Source organism: Citrus sinensis, chromosome 3, assembly GCF_022201045.2.
Source record: "Citrus sinensis cultivar Valencia sweet orange chromosome 3, DVS_A1.0, whole genome shotgun sequence".
Taxonomy (NCBI): Eukaryota; Viridiplantae; Streptophyta; class Magnoliopsida; order Sapindales; family Rutaceae; genus Citrus; species Citrus sinensis.
The window spans coordinates 48,375,929-48,390,552 of NC_068558.1; the positions used below are offsets into that span (position 1 = coordinate 48,375,929).

Sequence of the window (14,624 nt, forward strand, 5' to 3'; positions counted from 1 at the left end):
TGTCCATCCAAATACCTCTCACGGAGGATGGATGTCTCTACTCCACTCGCATTTCGCAAGGAAGAAAGACGTTATAAGAAATTTTTACACAATTATGTTTAATTGAGAGAGGTTGAATCAGTGGGGACTCGAACCATTACCCTCATGTCATACTTAAATTTGAGGGCAATGATCCACGACTGGGCTACAAGCCGAAGTGGCTTGTGCCCTCGTTGTTAATCTTGACAAGTTAATGCTTTTGTCATTTGTGCTTACTCCATGGTAGTCCCACACTTGAACAGAAGCAAACGAGAGGCTGCAACTGCAAAGCCATTAAATTATCCAGTGAAATCGATACGGTGTTTTGCTTTTTTGTTCAATAGTACAATAAAATAATATTATTCATCAGGGTGGATATTGATTGATAATTTTTCCTTCTGATTAATGTCAAAAAATAATAATATAAAGGTTATTATTGTAAAAATAAATAAAAAGAAATGAATATGACGATAAGAGTGTTACTAATTTAACAACAATAATATTTTGAGATATTTTTTTAATTATTGGAACTATACGAATATTTACTCCATATGAAAGTAAATAAGAATTTAAAAAATAAAATTGAATGAATATTTTAGTAATGTTATAAGATTTTATAGTTAGTTTTATCATCATTATATGAGATCATTCTGTTAAAATATCAAGTACTCTTTCATTTTTGCCACAGACACTCTCCCCAAGAGAAATAAAACTTTTATGTATAATACATAAATAACAAAAACTAAGAACATTTTCGTTATTTGATTCGCATGTAATTTAATCAAAACGATAATGTTTTCACTAAAGAACGACTCTCTCTATCTCTGTATCTATATATATATATATATATATATATATATATATACCGACATCATCAACGTGATGTTAATCTAAATATAATATACTATATGCAAGAGAGTAGGACCTAAAGAAAATTATGAAAATGTGTATATTTCTGACATGTAGGCACTATAACCCTACAACAATGCATTAAAACCTTCGTACATATTATGTACAGGAATAGCCTTTTTATGATAATAAAATAATCTTGGTCCCAATTTAACCTAGTTATAAATAAAAATAAATTGTACATTGTAATAAGTTATAATTCTTTTAAATCTTGTCCTAAGGAAATTACCTTCACATAGTTACAATTATATGTATATTACCATAAATTAATCATTCTTAAGCAGAGGTGCTCACATCAGTGTCAACGCTTTTATAATGTTGTAAACCATTGAAAAATCATTTCACACTTGTAAAAGCATTTGACATCGGTATAAAGTCTCAAATTCGCATGAAAATTTGTGGAGACCCTATAAAGAATATTTTGTAATTCTTCAAATTATGTTTTTCTTTTATCAATATCTATATGTTGGATTTGACATGCTTCTTTAAATGATTATTATTGTCGTACATTTTTTTATATCACTTGTGTTATGGATAATTAAGCCAAAATAATAATTTTTATAATTATACCTTATTTACAACCTGACGATGATGATGATGATGATCATCATCATCATCATTGTCATCGTCATCATTAGTGGTAGTTGGCGATGACCTGCTGCTGGTTCGATGAGTAGCGAGCGAATATCGCCTAATGATTAGTGATGCAATGTTAACAAGTGCTTATATGCAATAAGATCAAATGACGTTGTTATTGGGTTGAATTTGATGAATGTGGAATTTGGAATTTCGGTTTGATTTTTCATTCTTTTTTTTTGTTATGAAATCAAGGAAAAATGGAAATTAAGGAATTTAGTTGGAGTCAAAAAGTCAGTTTCCAGAATGAAAATTTGATTCCCAATGCCTTATGAGAATCAAGTTCTTATTCGCTCATCCTAAAATTGTGTAGACCAACATATTTTATTTTCATTTTTCCTTGTAATTTAACAAGTAAACACTTTCTATTATTCTGATTTCGAATTCTAATTTCTCAATTTCATAAGTAAATGCACCTAAGAAGTAACGAAACATAAAAAACTAATTGAAGAAAATAATTATAATCTACTTTATTCATATAAAAGGACTTGCTCTTTTGGACAAGATGGATGCATGAAAGAGATATTAAAAAAATTATAAATAAAAAAAAAAATTTTCTTCATATAGTTTCCCAATATTATTATTATTATTTTACGTTCACTTGTCTTCTTCGTTTCCCACAAAATTTATTTGTTCTCAAGTAAGTAAAAGAAAATACATTATATCTCTATAATTAATATTGCATGAAATAAGTCTGAAACGTAATTAGAAGTTAAATTAATCTATTTGATTTTGTATCTAAATTTTAGCTTTGCACGAGCAATATCTAGTACTGTAAATATTTATTTTATCTCAAAAGGTAGGAAAAAATTGTTACTTTAGCTACTTAACAAGTTATATCATTCATTCAATTATATAACAAACATCTTATTAAAATTATTAAATTATTCTTATTAAAATTATTAAATTAATACGAAACTAAAACCCGGAAAGGTTTTGATTATTATTGAATGTAGAGTTCGGATTAACGAAAATTAACGAAATTCGGTTCCGGCATAATGATAGTAGAGGACGGCTGGATATTCAGGCAACGCCGAAGCTGGCTCCGACGGACGCGGAGAGCGCGCCCCATATCAGACGCATTTCGTTTTGACTTGAAGATCAAGCAAATCTCCAATCCTGGCCGTCCATTCACGATGCCTCACTTTTCCACATCAACTCAAGGAGGCCCAAGTGTACGCACAGAATTAACCACCCTAAATTCCAAACTAATAAATAGAAAAACTAAAACTAAAACTACGAGGCAATATTAACATAAAATTTTGTGGGACCCATAACTGACGCGAACAATATCTACGGATATAAATGTCTCAATCCTACGATCTCTAAGGAGCCATGACACTCCCAAAAGAAGAGGGTGTTTTGATTACCGTGGTCCCCACGCATGTCGGTCATACGTGTTGCATGGAGACTGACGTGTCTCGCACAGACGGATTCAGAACTAGGCGGGTCCTGCAGGCAAGGTGGGTTGCATTGCCAGCTCATATTTTCACGTTCCCTTGAGACTTTCTAGAGATCTACAGGACCCACTTGTCGCTGCCATTTCTCCACGTGGGAGAGATCCACGTGCCGCCCTATCATTGAAGGAACTGCATGCCCTTCATCGTCTTAACAGGAAAGGTAAAATAAAATCTAAATTGAGTAGGCAGCACTGCATAAAATTTAATATAAATTAATTTTAGTAAATATTCGATATGTAAATATCAAGAGTAGTTTTATATAATACAAATTATAATCTGAACAAATCTCATGTAATTTAAAAATAAATAAATTAAATAAAAAGTAATGTTAAAAAATTTATATAAGTAGTAAAATTGTTAGTTCATACTCCAATCTCATATTTAAAAAAAAAATCATACTTTAATCTTGTACGATGTACACTTATACATTCACCATGAATTCGATTCAATATGTATGAAATAATTTTTCTTGATTTGAATCATTAGTTATAAACATTTATCGTAATGTCAGAATATTGTAATATTACTTGCCTTTTATTTTCAAATTGGAGGTTTAAGTTATTTACTCTTACAAAGCAACTAATTTGTAATATTACTCCAACTGCCATTGTTTTTTCAATACCGGAAACAACTAGTTTGAAAATTCTACTATCAATAAATTATGTTGTACTTACAAAAATTTCATATTTAAAAGGAGGACATGTCTATGGTACAGATTCTGTAACAAACATCTCCCGACATCCCACCATCCGATCTTCTATTGTTTAGTTTCTCACTCCACATCCAACCACATCCAACGGCTGATGCTGCAGTCTGTAGCTTACAGATGCTGTAAGCTAGTGAAGTCCTTAAAAGGGTACAATGGCATGCATGTTCAAATCCATTGGCAATAAAAGCGCGCACGTGACAGGGCCTAGTGGGGTGTCACCCAAGCGTCAGAAAGACACGTCAGGGGAAAATCAGGGCCGTTGATTATCTGGCAATACTAACGGTGATGCGTGTTTCTCGGTGGACTGAAAAAGAGACATGTGATTGGACGCTGGAAGGATCTGACGTGGTGACCATCTTCTTTTTTCCGTCCATTTTTTTAATTTATCAGACTAGGCAATAGGCATCCTTCCCGACAAGGTGACGTGTGTGGCAGGCACATGGTTTACTACGCAATTTAGATGGGTCCCATGTGACGTGGACGCGAAGAAAACGTTCAGATCGGATCCCATTTTGGTCAAAATAAAAAACTGAATCCTTTTTTTCACAATATATCCTCAGTGGAATTCTATATTAACAAAAGTGACCCTACCCGCCGTAATTTTGGAAGTCGGTAGCCTTTGATCCATGGCCTTGTTCACACTGAAGGACGAAGGGATTCAGTGGGGTTGAAGAGGGAATTACAATTTCAACCCGGATAGAATTGAAATAAATTTTGGTGTCTCGTGTTTGTTTTAAATTCATTAACCATTAATTTTTAGTTTCATAAAAAGAAAGAAATGGAAAAAAAAAAAAAACACTTTTAAATCGTAAAAATCTTCGTACGGGGTAAAACTCACACTTGGCAAATCACTGCTCAGTTTAACAATGCCAGTCTGGTTCACACTCTGTAGAGTCCAATTCACAGATTCAAATCACTTTACTTGCCCACATTCTTGGGCCATTGGAAGGACTGGCATGGACAAGCCATTTTGATGAAAGCGATGGGTTTGTACTTTGTGCTTCGAGTGAAAAAAGAAAAAAATTTGAGAGGCAAGAAGCTGTTGGGCTTTCACTTGAAGAAAAACAGTGATGGGCTTTGCTCTCTTTTCGAGTCCATTTCCGCACAAAGTTCCTGCGCTTGGGTCAAATTGCTTGCATGATTTTATTGATTGGAAAGGGTGATCCAAGCTATCTTTCATCTCTGTCACTCTGCTTTGTAGTGGGCCTAGTGGCTGTGAACTTGGCAGGGCTGGTGCGACTTTCGTTAAATTTAACTGTTGATGGATATTGATATTTGAGTATTGAGACAGTGCAATCACAAAACAAAATTGTTTGCCACTACTTCAAATGGGTCATCAGTTCTCTTGTACTCTTTCTCTTTAAAACAAATTAAACTCTTTTAAGTGTTTATTTCCATCAATATATGGTGAAGGCCAGTTCTTAAAGCATTAAGTATCACGTCCCTCTCATAAAATTTTCACCAGCACCTCATCCGGTTGTTGTAATAATGTCACTGGATGCAGCTTAAATTTAGTGACTTTGTTGTGTTGAACTCATAAACTCTTCTCCATTATCTTATGAAATCTACTATATAAAATTATTTTTCATTTGAAGTATTAAAAAAAAAAAGATTCCTAGTGAGAAGGGCTCGAGTCTCAGGTTCTCCTAAATATTATATTTGAGCCTAATTTAATACTGTATTTTCCATTCTTGTGATGGTGTGTTAGTGACTATTTTAACCTTTAATAACATGATGAAGTGTCATGTCCATTCCATATTGATTGCAAACGACAATCTGCACGATAGCCATTTAACATAGGTGTACAGTGTATACTCCATTTAATTTTCTGTTTTGCTGATTATATATCCTGTTCTGTGTGGGAAATAGGAAAGCAAGTTTAGCTGCATTATGTGGTGCCCACGTCTCAGTCTCATTTCAGCCGGATGGGGATAATGGGACATTGACATAATTCAACAGCAAAGCATCACCGAGATAACCTCTTTCAGGAACCATTCATCTCAACTTCAATAAATGACAAGCCCCCAGTTTCAGAAAATCTTTGTCAGTTTCGGCAAATTTATAACGTTAGGGGTGGTGATGATGGCAATGTTGTGTGGTATCAGTGATTCAAAATGTGAATTTGAGGCCATATTCAACTTTGGAGACTCGAATTCAGACACTGGTGGGTTTTGGGCAGCGTTTCCGGCACAGTCCGGTCCCTTTGGCATGACCTACTTCAAGAGACCCGCTGGTCGCGCTTCTGATGGAAGGCTCATTGTTGATTTCTTAGGTAACAGTTAATTTGTAACTTCTCATCAGACGCTTAACTTTATGATCGATGCTCACCTTCCTACACTTATGTTCAATTTTAGTCTTTCGATCGTTATCAGCAAAAATAATTTCTTCGCAGCACCTGTCTTGCCTTACCAAAACAACGAAAGTGAATTTTCTTATGGCTCTCTTTAGAACATTGCAAGAGAAACAAAGTCTTCTATTATTGAACACAGAAATGGGTTTCAGTAATTTGAAGAAAAGGTTCCATCGCCATAAGAAAATTCACATGGGCAATTCTGCCTCACTGGGGTGCGGGGTAGGCATAGACTCCAATTATGCTTAGGTGAATCCAAAATACACGACAGGCGGTTCCATGAAAGTTTTGGCACTACATTGATTATTTAATCATCCAGGCTGGACCACCTGCATTATACTCGAGGCCGAAGAGTGCCACCACAATAATCTCTTTAACTTTCAGTGGTTGATGAACCTCTACGAAGTTAATTTTTTATTTATTGGCAGCTCAAGCTCTAGGATTGCCGTTTCTGAGCCCGTATTTGCAATCAATTGGATCAGATTACAGGCATGGAGCCAACTATGCTACTTTGGCCTCTACTGTGCTTTTGCCCAACACTTCCCTGTTTGTTACCGGGATCAGTCCCTTTTCCCTAGCTATTCAACTCAACCAAATGAAGGAATTCAAGGCTAGAGTTGATGAATTTCACTCCTCCTGTACAAGTGGTAAGTAGACACTAAATCAAGCTCTTATTTTAGATGACAAATTAATACGCTCCTGCAAACTTGATGACTAGAAATAAAAACTCTCTTTCATAGGTTCAACCAAGCTTCCTTCACCAGATATTTTCGGAAAATCTCTCTATACATTTTACATTGGTCAGAATGATTTTACTTCCAATTTAGCAGCAATTGGCATAGGTGGAGTCAAGCAGTTTCTTCCTCAGGTGGTTTCACAAATCGCTGGCACAGTCAAGGTGATGGCACTAATTGGGCCGGCCACGCCATGTCATGGGGCGGAATTCTAAAATCCACCCCCAATTAATTAAATAATTCCGTGTTTCCTTTCAACGTTAAATTGGTGACATTTGCTTCATCAAATTTACGCAGGAGCTGTATGCTTTAGGTGGGCGCACATTTTTGGTGTTGAATCTTGCCCCGATTGGCTGTTACCCTGCATTTTTGGTTCAGCTTCCTCATTCAAGTTCGGACTTGGACGCGTACGGTTGCATGATCTCTTACAACAATGCCGTCTTGGATTACAATAACATGTTGAAGGAAGCTCTAGCACAAACCAGAAGAAATCTTCCCAATGCTTCCCTCATTTGCGTTGACACTCACCCTGTGTTACTAAAACTGTTCCAAAATCCCACATCACACGGTACGGTGTTTTGCTAAAAAATGGTCAGAGTTTTTCTGATTGACCTTGGGCAAAATAAAAAAAAAAAAAAAAAAAAAAAAAAATTGTGGGCAGGGCTTAAGTATGGTACCCAGGCTTGTTGTGGGCATGGTGATGGTGCCTATAATTTTGATGCTAAAGTTTTCTGCGGAAATACGAAGGTTATTAATGGAAGCACTGTAACAGCCACAGCTTGCAGCGACCCACAAGATTATGTTAGCTGGGATGGAATACATGCTACAGAAGCTGCAAATAAGCTTACTACATGGGCCATCCTTAATGGCTCTTATTTTGATCCTCCGTTTCCACTTCACCAGCTCTGTGACCTCAACCCCATTGGCTGAACTAATCATTTTGAATTAGTATTTAATCTTACAGTTAATAAAAAATCAAGTGCTTTAAATTAGTAAAAAAGCAAGTGCTTTATTTGTTGTAAAACTTTCTTTCTAATAGCAATTCGGTATTGGTTCAGTTGAATTAAACGAGTGCATCAGAAGTCTCTGTATTTTTAATAGCAGTTCGGTTTTTGGTTCAGCATAAGAGCCAAGCACCAAAATTTTTCAAGCAAGATTAGTAGCGCTTTTTAATCACATAAATCCATCAATTCTTTCAATCATAATACGAGAAAAAACAATGAGAACCGAAAACTTGCAATAACTTTTCAGAGATGGGCCTAATTCCAAAAAACAATGATTATCTTGGCTTGTGAAAAAAAAGGGGCAAAAATGTACAAAAAGAAGTAACATCAATTTCAGGGAACATACTCATGCTCAAGAGCTGGCTGAGTTCGTATCATTGATGCCGAAGGCATTCTACTTCTTCCAATCCATGTTGTATCTAAAGGCTCTGCCTTTTCAGATTCACTCTCCATTTTTCTGATCATCTTCCTCCTCACTAGCTTATAAGTAGCCACCCCAACCAAAATCAGCAAAGCTAACCCACCAAATCCAGCCACAAAACCTATCACCCACGACTTCCATGACCTCTCGTCCTTGGTCTTAGGCGACGGTGGCAGCGGCCGTGGAGGCTGAGGTTGAAATGGAATAACTACTGAAAAATGTCCTGGACCTTTTGCCACACATTCATTGGGCGTGGTCATGTTGCTAAATTCGACTGACATACCGGCTCCGAATTTGACACATTTTAGCGTCACGTTTTTATCTTTTAACCCAATGTCAGGAAACAGAATCGAAACAGGATCTCCCGAGACAATGAGTGTCAGCTCCTCATTGCTTAATGTGCTTGGATTCGAAGCATCAAAAGCACTGAAGCCAACAACGGGAGCAACCAAAGAATGATTGGGGACTTGATAGTAATGAGAAGACCAATTTCCTAAATTTTCATTGAGTAAAGCAATTCTCTTCACAAAAGGCAGTGCAATAACTCTTGGTGGGATACGAAGAGAACTGAAATTCACTCCTGTTGCCCAAAATTCCCTGCTTCGTATTCTAATAACAGAAACTTGCATGCCGGAAGAGTTTGAAGGCAGAGAAAGATTGTAAAAATGACCCGTATGATGCTTTGATAGGGTTTCATTTGCGTAACTATGAAATAGTTCTTGTAAATATACAGGATCATAGCTCTTTGTGTCACCGGCCATTGACAATAACAATAAAGAAAAGAATACAGGGATGATTAGCCAACTTTCGTAGAACCCCATCAAGGCCTGCTTGTGTTTTTCATTTTCATGTTGAATGATTTTCAACAAGAAACCAATCACAAAGAAGATTCATCCTTTTATCATTCGAAGAGAAAGTAAATAAAGAAATATATACATGTACTATTGTTGACCAAAAACAGATGCTTTCTCCTTGTTGTATAAAACAGGAAAAGGGAGCAAACCCAGGATCTCAAAAATCGACAAGATGCCTTCTTAATACAAACTTTTTGAGCAAATGGGTGGAATATTGCATGTAAGGTAAACCAAATTCGCAAGACCAAAAGGGAATCTGCTTTGAAAATAATAAGGAGATCTCAAGTCTGAATTCTTCAAAATGTTTTTAATTCGTCGCGATCTTCTTGGCATTGCCTAAGAATTAGAAGGTGAGTGGCTGAGTTGGAGAGGATAATGGAGATTCCAGCAAGATTAATGAATAAAGGTCTGCATGCTTTTAATATACAATATAATGATGAGTAAACAAAGCCAACGTAAGATTTTGTTATCATTATTATTATTATTAAGAAGGACAAAAGTAACTAAACCATTTTGAGGGGCTTTCCATTAATTTAATTAGTTGTTAGGTATTTTTGTTATTAATTTTTTTGATTCTTAGTCACTAGTCAGTTGGGTCAGTTGATTATTGGTTGTGATCGTTGAGACAGAGGGTGCCATCAAAGGCGTACATTTGACACAAGCGTTACAGCTCTAAAAGTGGATTCCACCCCCACCTTCCTTTTTTGACATTGATTTGGGCAAACTCTGATTTGTCATAGTTCTCTAACCAGATAAAACTATATAATCTTATCATTGACTTAACATTATAATTATTTATGATAATTAGTGACCAATTGTAAAATACCCTAAGATGTCGACTCTTTTTTTTTTTCTTTTTTTTCTGGTGATAGTCGATTCTCTTCATTAATTTCAATATCTTCTGTAAGTTTCCATGAGAAAAAGCAATAGAGTTCAATTGTTTACGTCACAGGGCTGGCAAATGGCAAGTATTATTATTATTATTATTATTATTATTATTATTATTCATGTAGTTGCCGTTAATATTGGCTTCCATACAGGTTTCGTGAACGGCCGGCTCTTAATAGCGAGACACGTGTAAAGTGATGCGATTGTGGATGGAAATTCTGCAAGAGATATTGAACAAGACAAATGGTTAAGAATAATAGAATATTGGACCTCCCAGTCTGGTTGCTTGACCGGCCCACGATGTTATTTCACAGCTGTGGCGCACCCACAACCCAGACCACCTCAATTCCCCGCAACTTGCAACCTAATACGACTGTCCCTTCAATTATCCTATTACAATTTTAACGAGGTTATGATTATTTGTATTCCAGAAATTATTTTAAATATTTTATTATTCTATATAATTATATTTTAAATTAAAAAATTAAATTTTACTTTCTACACTCTTAAAAATATCAACAAACACCTTACTTAAATTATTTAAATTAACTTACTCAACACCAATCAAATTATCTAGCACACCCAAAATAAACTAAGAACAATTGTATACTGGAATCAAATTAATTAACATAACAATTGAAAAAAAAAAAAAAGAAAGCCATTTGGCTCCCCCAAAAAAAAAGGTAGAAGCAAAAAAATAAATAGACGAAGGAAGAGAAGAAGTTTAAGAAAAAGAAGGAAAAAAAAAAAGACAAAGAAGCGGAAAGAGAAGACTACAAAAAAAATATTTATCTTTTGTTTGGAAAATTAAAAAGAAAATATATGCTCAAAATATATTAAAAGTATTGATTTGCTCATTGTTTTACTAAAATTGTCTAAGAGATTGGAAATAAATTTTTTAGAGTCTATAGTAAGAGAATTATCTATTGAATAGTGAATGTGTTATATGAGCGTTCAAAGTAATTATATTATGTTAGTTTATGGGAGAGAGTCCTCATTACTAATTCATATGATGGGTATTTTTGTAATAAAATATTTTAAAAAATAAGAGTATTCAAAGTAATTTATAAAGTACAAATACCAAAATGACCTCAACCTTTTAATAATTTATTATTTTACAAATTAACAACATAAATAAACACAAAAAAGAATAATTTGAAATATTATTAATGAAAGGTTTAAAAGGTATATAATAAGCTAAAATAACTGGCATGTTTAAACCAATAGCTATTAAATTATAGTCCTTCTCAAATTAAATAAATAATCTTAAATCCTAATTAAACTAGAATTGAAAAAAAAAACTCAAAAAAAAACTTACTAAAATATGATAAATCCTAATAAAAAACTAACGACTAATTTGGCTCAAATATTGTTATTTCTAATATATTTAACCTAGACACTTCCTACATCAATCTCTTCCTCTCTTTTTTTTTTTTAAAAAAAAACTCTTCATTAAGTTTTGATACAAATAAAATATATATGGAGGATGAAACTTATACTGAAGGAGAAAGTAATATTGCAATGCAAACATATAGAACTTTGCATAAACTTTTCTTGAAATTTGAAAGAATCTGCACTTCAATTTCTTCTTACTTTTTGTTCTGATTCTTCTAAAAGATGCAAATTTGCAAAATTAATCGATTAAAAGACCTCTTTTAACATTTCTCATGCTTTGCTCAACGTGCTCCCGATTGAATTTTTCCTTTTAAGCTAAATCTTATTCAAGTACAGCTTTATTGTCTTCAAAATAAATAGATAGAACCATATCAATTATCTTGGAGAGATTCTCTTCAAGAATAATTCTTGAATCTTCATCTTCAATCATATCATCCTTGATAACAATTGATGTCTCTTCAACTTAAGTTTCTTAAACATCTTCAATTGTATTAGGCTCAACACTCAAATCAATATTAAAAGTTGTATCTTTTGTGTAATTTTGGGTATTATTTTCTGATACTTATAGGTTTGTTGTTGGCTAAAATTGAAGCGGTAGTAGTCATTTTGAATATTCTCTCATCAGAGTTTTCAATGTCTTAATTAAACACTGCATCGATTGCAATGCCTTCATTCGATCTTTTAGTGCCTTTGCTGATTGTTCAAGATTTTTTATCATACAAACTTCGAAACTTTCTCTAAAAGGTGAATAATTTGAAAGGAAGTAGTTTGAAATATTTTTAATAAAAGTTCTGAAAGGTGTATAATAAACTAACATAGCAAGCCTATTTATAATAAGTAACTATTATATTTTAGTCCTTCTCAAATTAGACAATAATCTTAAATTCTAACTAAATTAAAATAATAAATACAACTTAAATAAGTTTATTAAAGTAAAATAAATCTTAATAAAATACTAAAGACTAATTAACCTGAAATACTATAATTACTAATATATTTTACCCATATACTTCCGAAATTAACATTGAATCAAATTTAAATTTAAAAAGGAATTAAAAAAGTCAAATACGTCGTAGCAGACAAGTCGGTTATTTTAATTTAAAATGGACGACATATATCTCTAGCAATATGCTTGCTTTTGGATACGTCTTAGAGACCCCTCAAACGTGGATTTCAGATAGAGAATCAACCAATCAGAATCTCAACTCTATCCACGTGTCAGCAAATGAATCTGTGTCCGAAATAGAGCAAAGAAAATCTCATCACCGCACCGGATAAACCAAACCAAGCATTACAAATCGAAAAGAAAAAGAAAGAACACCACAAATCAAAAGTATCAATGGCAGCGACGGCGTACGCGGCGGTGTTAACTCCACGTGTCCCCTCAACCACCACCGTCAAAGTCAAATCTTCTCACTGCTTTGCTCTTCCCTGCCTCCCTCCTCGTTCGTCAACGCCACCATTCTCTTCTTCCATTAAACAAGTTTCAGGTATTGGTTGCTATCCTACTCGCACTTGTTACTCTGAATTTTGTATTGTACCTTTCTTGTATCTACGGGCTTGCAATTTGTACGCTGTCGTGCATATTCTGATTTTATGGTGAAAAAAATTAACCAGAGACAATAGTTTAGAACTTTAGAAGGGAAAAATACACACACGCGCGCACAGAGACAGATATATATTATGATTTTGGTAGGGTTGGTTCAGTTTGACTGACATAAGCACGTAGATTAGTTGCTATACAGAAAATGGATTGGTTTTAGTGTTCATACAAATGACCTCACTATCAAGTGGAAGCGCAGTGGACGGGATGGTTATTGCTTGTGACTAGTAGTCCCTGATATCTATTATTTTTCTGCTCAATGCAAACCATGTTAGTCTATATTTTGCTTGACACATTCCGCATTAAACTATGATTTTGAGCTTCTCTAATTGCCGGTTTCCCCTTTGCATGCTCTTGTTTTTCTATATGTTTCCCATTTCATAATTGAGCTAATTTATCTTTCATTAATTTGTTTGTAAATATTTTTGTTTAGTGTTTCTAAACAATATGCTTATTGATACTTTTCCTTTCAATTAGAGTCGAGAAGGTTTCCTTTGCTTCAGGTTAGAGCCTCTTCCTCAGAAGAGACATCCACAGTTGATGCAGATGAACTTTTTTCAGACTTGAAGGAAAAGGTAAGAATCAAGATTCAAGAGGGTACCAATGAGAATAGATTGATGTGGAGATGCTTTTCTAGCTTCTTGTAATTTGATTTCATGATCAGTTAGATTTGGTGATTGATGTTGGTTACGTTTATTAGTGGGATGCCATTGAAAACAAGTCCACGGTACTTCTCTATGGAGGTGGGGCAATAGTGGCTGTTTGGTTATCCTCAACTATTGTTGGTGCCATCAATTCAGTGCCTTTGGTATGCAATTTCCAGATTAGCTTACCCCTTTCTTTCTTCGTCATGTTTAGGAGATGAACCTTTCAAGTTCTTGACAGTAAATTAGCATATGCCTTACTTCATATTAATGAACCAGTCTGAAATGTCTTTCTTATGTTGTCAGCTTCCCAAACTCTTGGAGTTGATTGGACTTGGTTATACTGGATGGTTTGTCTACAGATACCTTCTCTTCAAGGTAAGATTAAGAGACTGCAAAAGCTCACATGCATTTAGTTAGTTCTTGTTTCCTTTATTGCTAAGCTATTAATTCATGACGTTTTGATTACGGAGTAGATTAGATTACTTTCTGGAACCTAACATTTTGATTGCGGAGTAGATTGCTTTCTGGAACCTAACAGATTAATTGAATTTGAGAAATTTATGTCATCTGTTTCATTAGAGATTCTGCATCTAAGATGGTTAATATTTTAACAAATTGATTTGTTTTCCCAGTCAAGCAGAAAAGAACTAGCCACGGATATTGAAGCACTGAAGAAGAAGATTGCTGGAACTGAATAGATTGTACATTCTGGAGGCAATTCATGTTTGTCCCTGATAGTCATTTATTTTGGTCCTCTATCATTGCATATGAGGCACTTGTATCCTGTAGAGTAGGCTGCGTACGGATTCGTTTTATCCCTGTATTTTCCAGTATATCCCTGGAATAAGAGATTTGACAAAGTTATGTGTATGTCCAGGCATGATTGCTTCTGTGGTTTAGATCCAGAAGCAGATTCACTTTTTCCAGCAAAATACATGCTTCATAAAATCTGTATCAAACTATTCACAAGTAACACAAACGTGCTTGTGATTGTCT

The 14,624-nt window shown here is 34.4% G+C and overlaps 3 protein-coding genes across 3 annotated transcripts; 2 read left to right on the forward strand and 1 right to left on the reverse strand.

Annotated features, from left to right (window-relative positions):
• The first annotated feature begins 5,519 nt into the window (after window positions 1-5,519).
• Window positions 5,520-7,884, forward strand: LOC127901043 (GDSL esterase/lipase At4g01130-like). Its single transcript, XM_052436903.1, has 5 exons — window positions 5,520-6,004; window positions 6,511-6,729; window positions 6,823-6,980; window positions 7,114-7,384; window positions 7,478-7,884. The coding sequence occupies exons 1-5, from the start codon at window positions 5,746-5,748 to the stop codon at window positions 7,744-7,746; spliced, it is 1,176 nt and encodes a 391-aa protein (XP_052292863.1). The 5' UTR covers window positions 5,520-5,745; the 3' UTR covers window positions 7,747-7,884.
• A 132-nt stretch (window positions 7,885-8,016) lies between these two features.
• LOC102606918 (uncharacterized) lies at window positions 8,017-9,593 on the reverse strand. Its single transcript, XM_006491158.4, has one exon. It carries the CDS (start codon window positions 9,060-9,062, stop codon window positions 8,154-8,156), a length of 909 nt encoding a protein of 302 aa, XP_006491221.2. The 5' UTR covers window positions 9,063-9,593; the 3' UTR covers window positions 8,017-8,153.
• Window positions 9,594-12,651: 3,058 nt separating this feature from the next.
• Window positions 12,652-14,498, forward strand: LOC127901041 (protein CURVATURE THYLAKOID 1A, chloroplastic-like). The gene is made up of 5 exons (XM_052436901.1): window positions 12,652-12,868; window positions 13,459-13,556; window positions 13,682-13,789; window positions 13,932-14,003; window positions 14,261-14,498. The coding sequence occupies exons 1-5, from the start codon at window positions 12,718-12,720 to the stop codon at window positions 14,324-14,326; spliced, it is 495 nt and encodes a 164-aa protein (XP_052292861.1). The 5' UTR covers window positions 12,652-12,717; the 3' UTR covers window positions 14,327-14,498.
• Window positions 14,499-14,624: the final 126 nt, after the last annotated feature.

Bases quoted from the DNA above. Each gene is read 5' to 3' on its own strand.
- LOC127901043 (XM_052436903.1), top strand. From the start codon at position 5,746: ATGACAAGCCCCCAGTTTCAGAAAATCTTTGTCAGTTTCGGCAAATTT. The intron at 6,005-6,510 runs GTAACAGTTAAT...ATTTATTGGCAG, and splicing joins GCTCATTGTTGATTTCTTAG to CTCAAGCTCTAGGATTGCCG. The intron at 6,730-6,822 runs GTAAGTAGACAC...TCTCTTTCATAG, and splicing joins TCACTCCTCCTGTACAAGTG to GTTCAACCAAGCTTCCTTCA.
- LOC102606918 (XM_006491158.4), bottom strand. From the start codon at position 9,062: ATGGGGTTCTACGAAAGTTGGCTAATCATCCCTGTATTCTTTTCTTTA.
- LOC127901041 (XM_052436901.1), top strand. From the start codon at position 12,718: ATGGCAGCGACGGCGTACGCGGCGGTGTTAACTCCACGTGTCCCCTCA. The intron at 12,869-13,458 runs GTATTGGTTGCT...CCTTTCAATTAG, and splicing joins TTCCATTAAACAAGTTTCAG to AGTCGAGAAGGTTTCCTTTG. The intron at 14,004-14,260 runs GTAAGATTAAGA...TTGTTTTCCCAG, and splicing joins ACAGATACCTTCTCTTCAAG to TCAAGCAGAAAAGAACTAGC.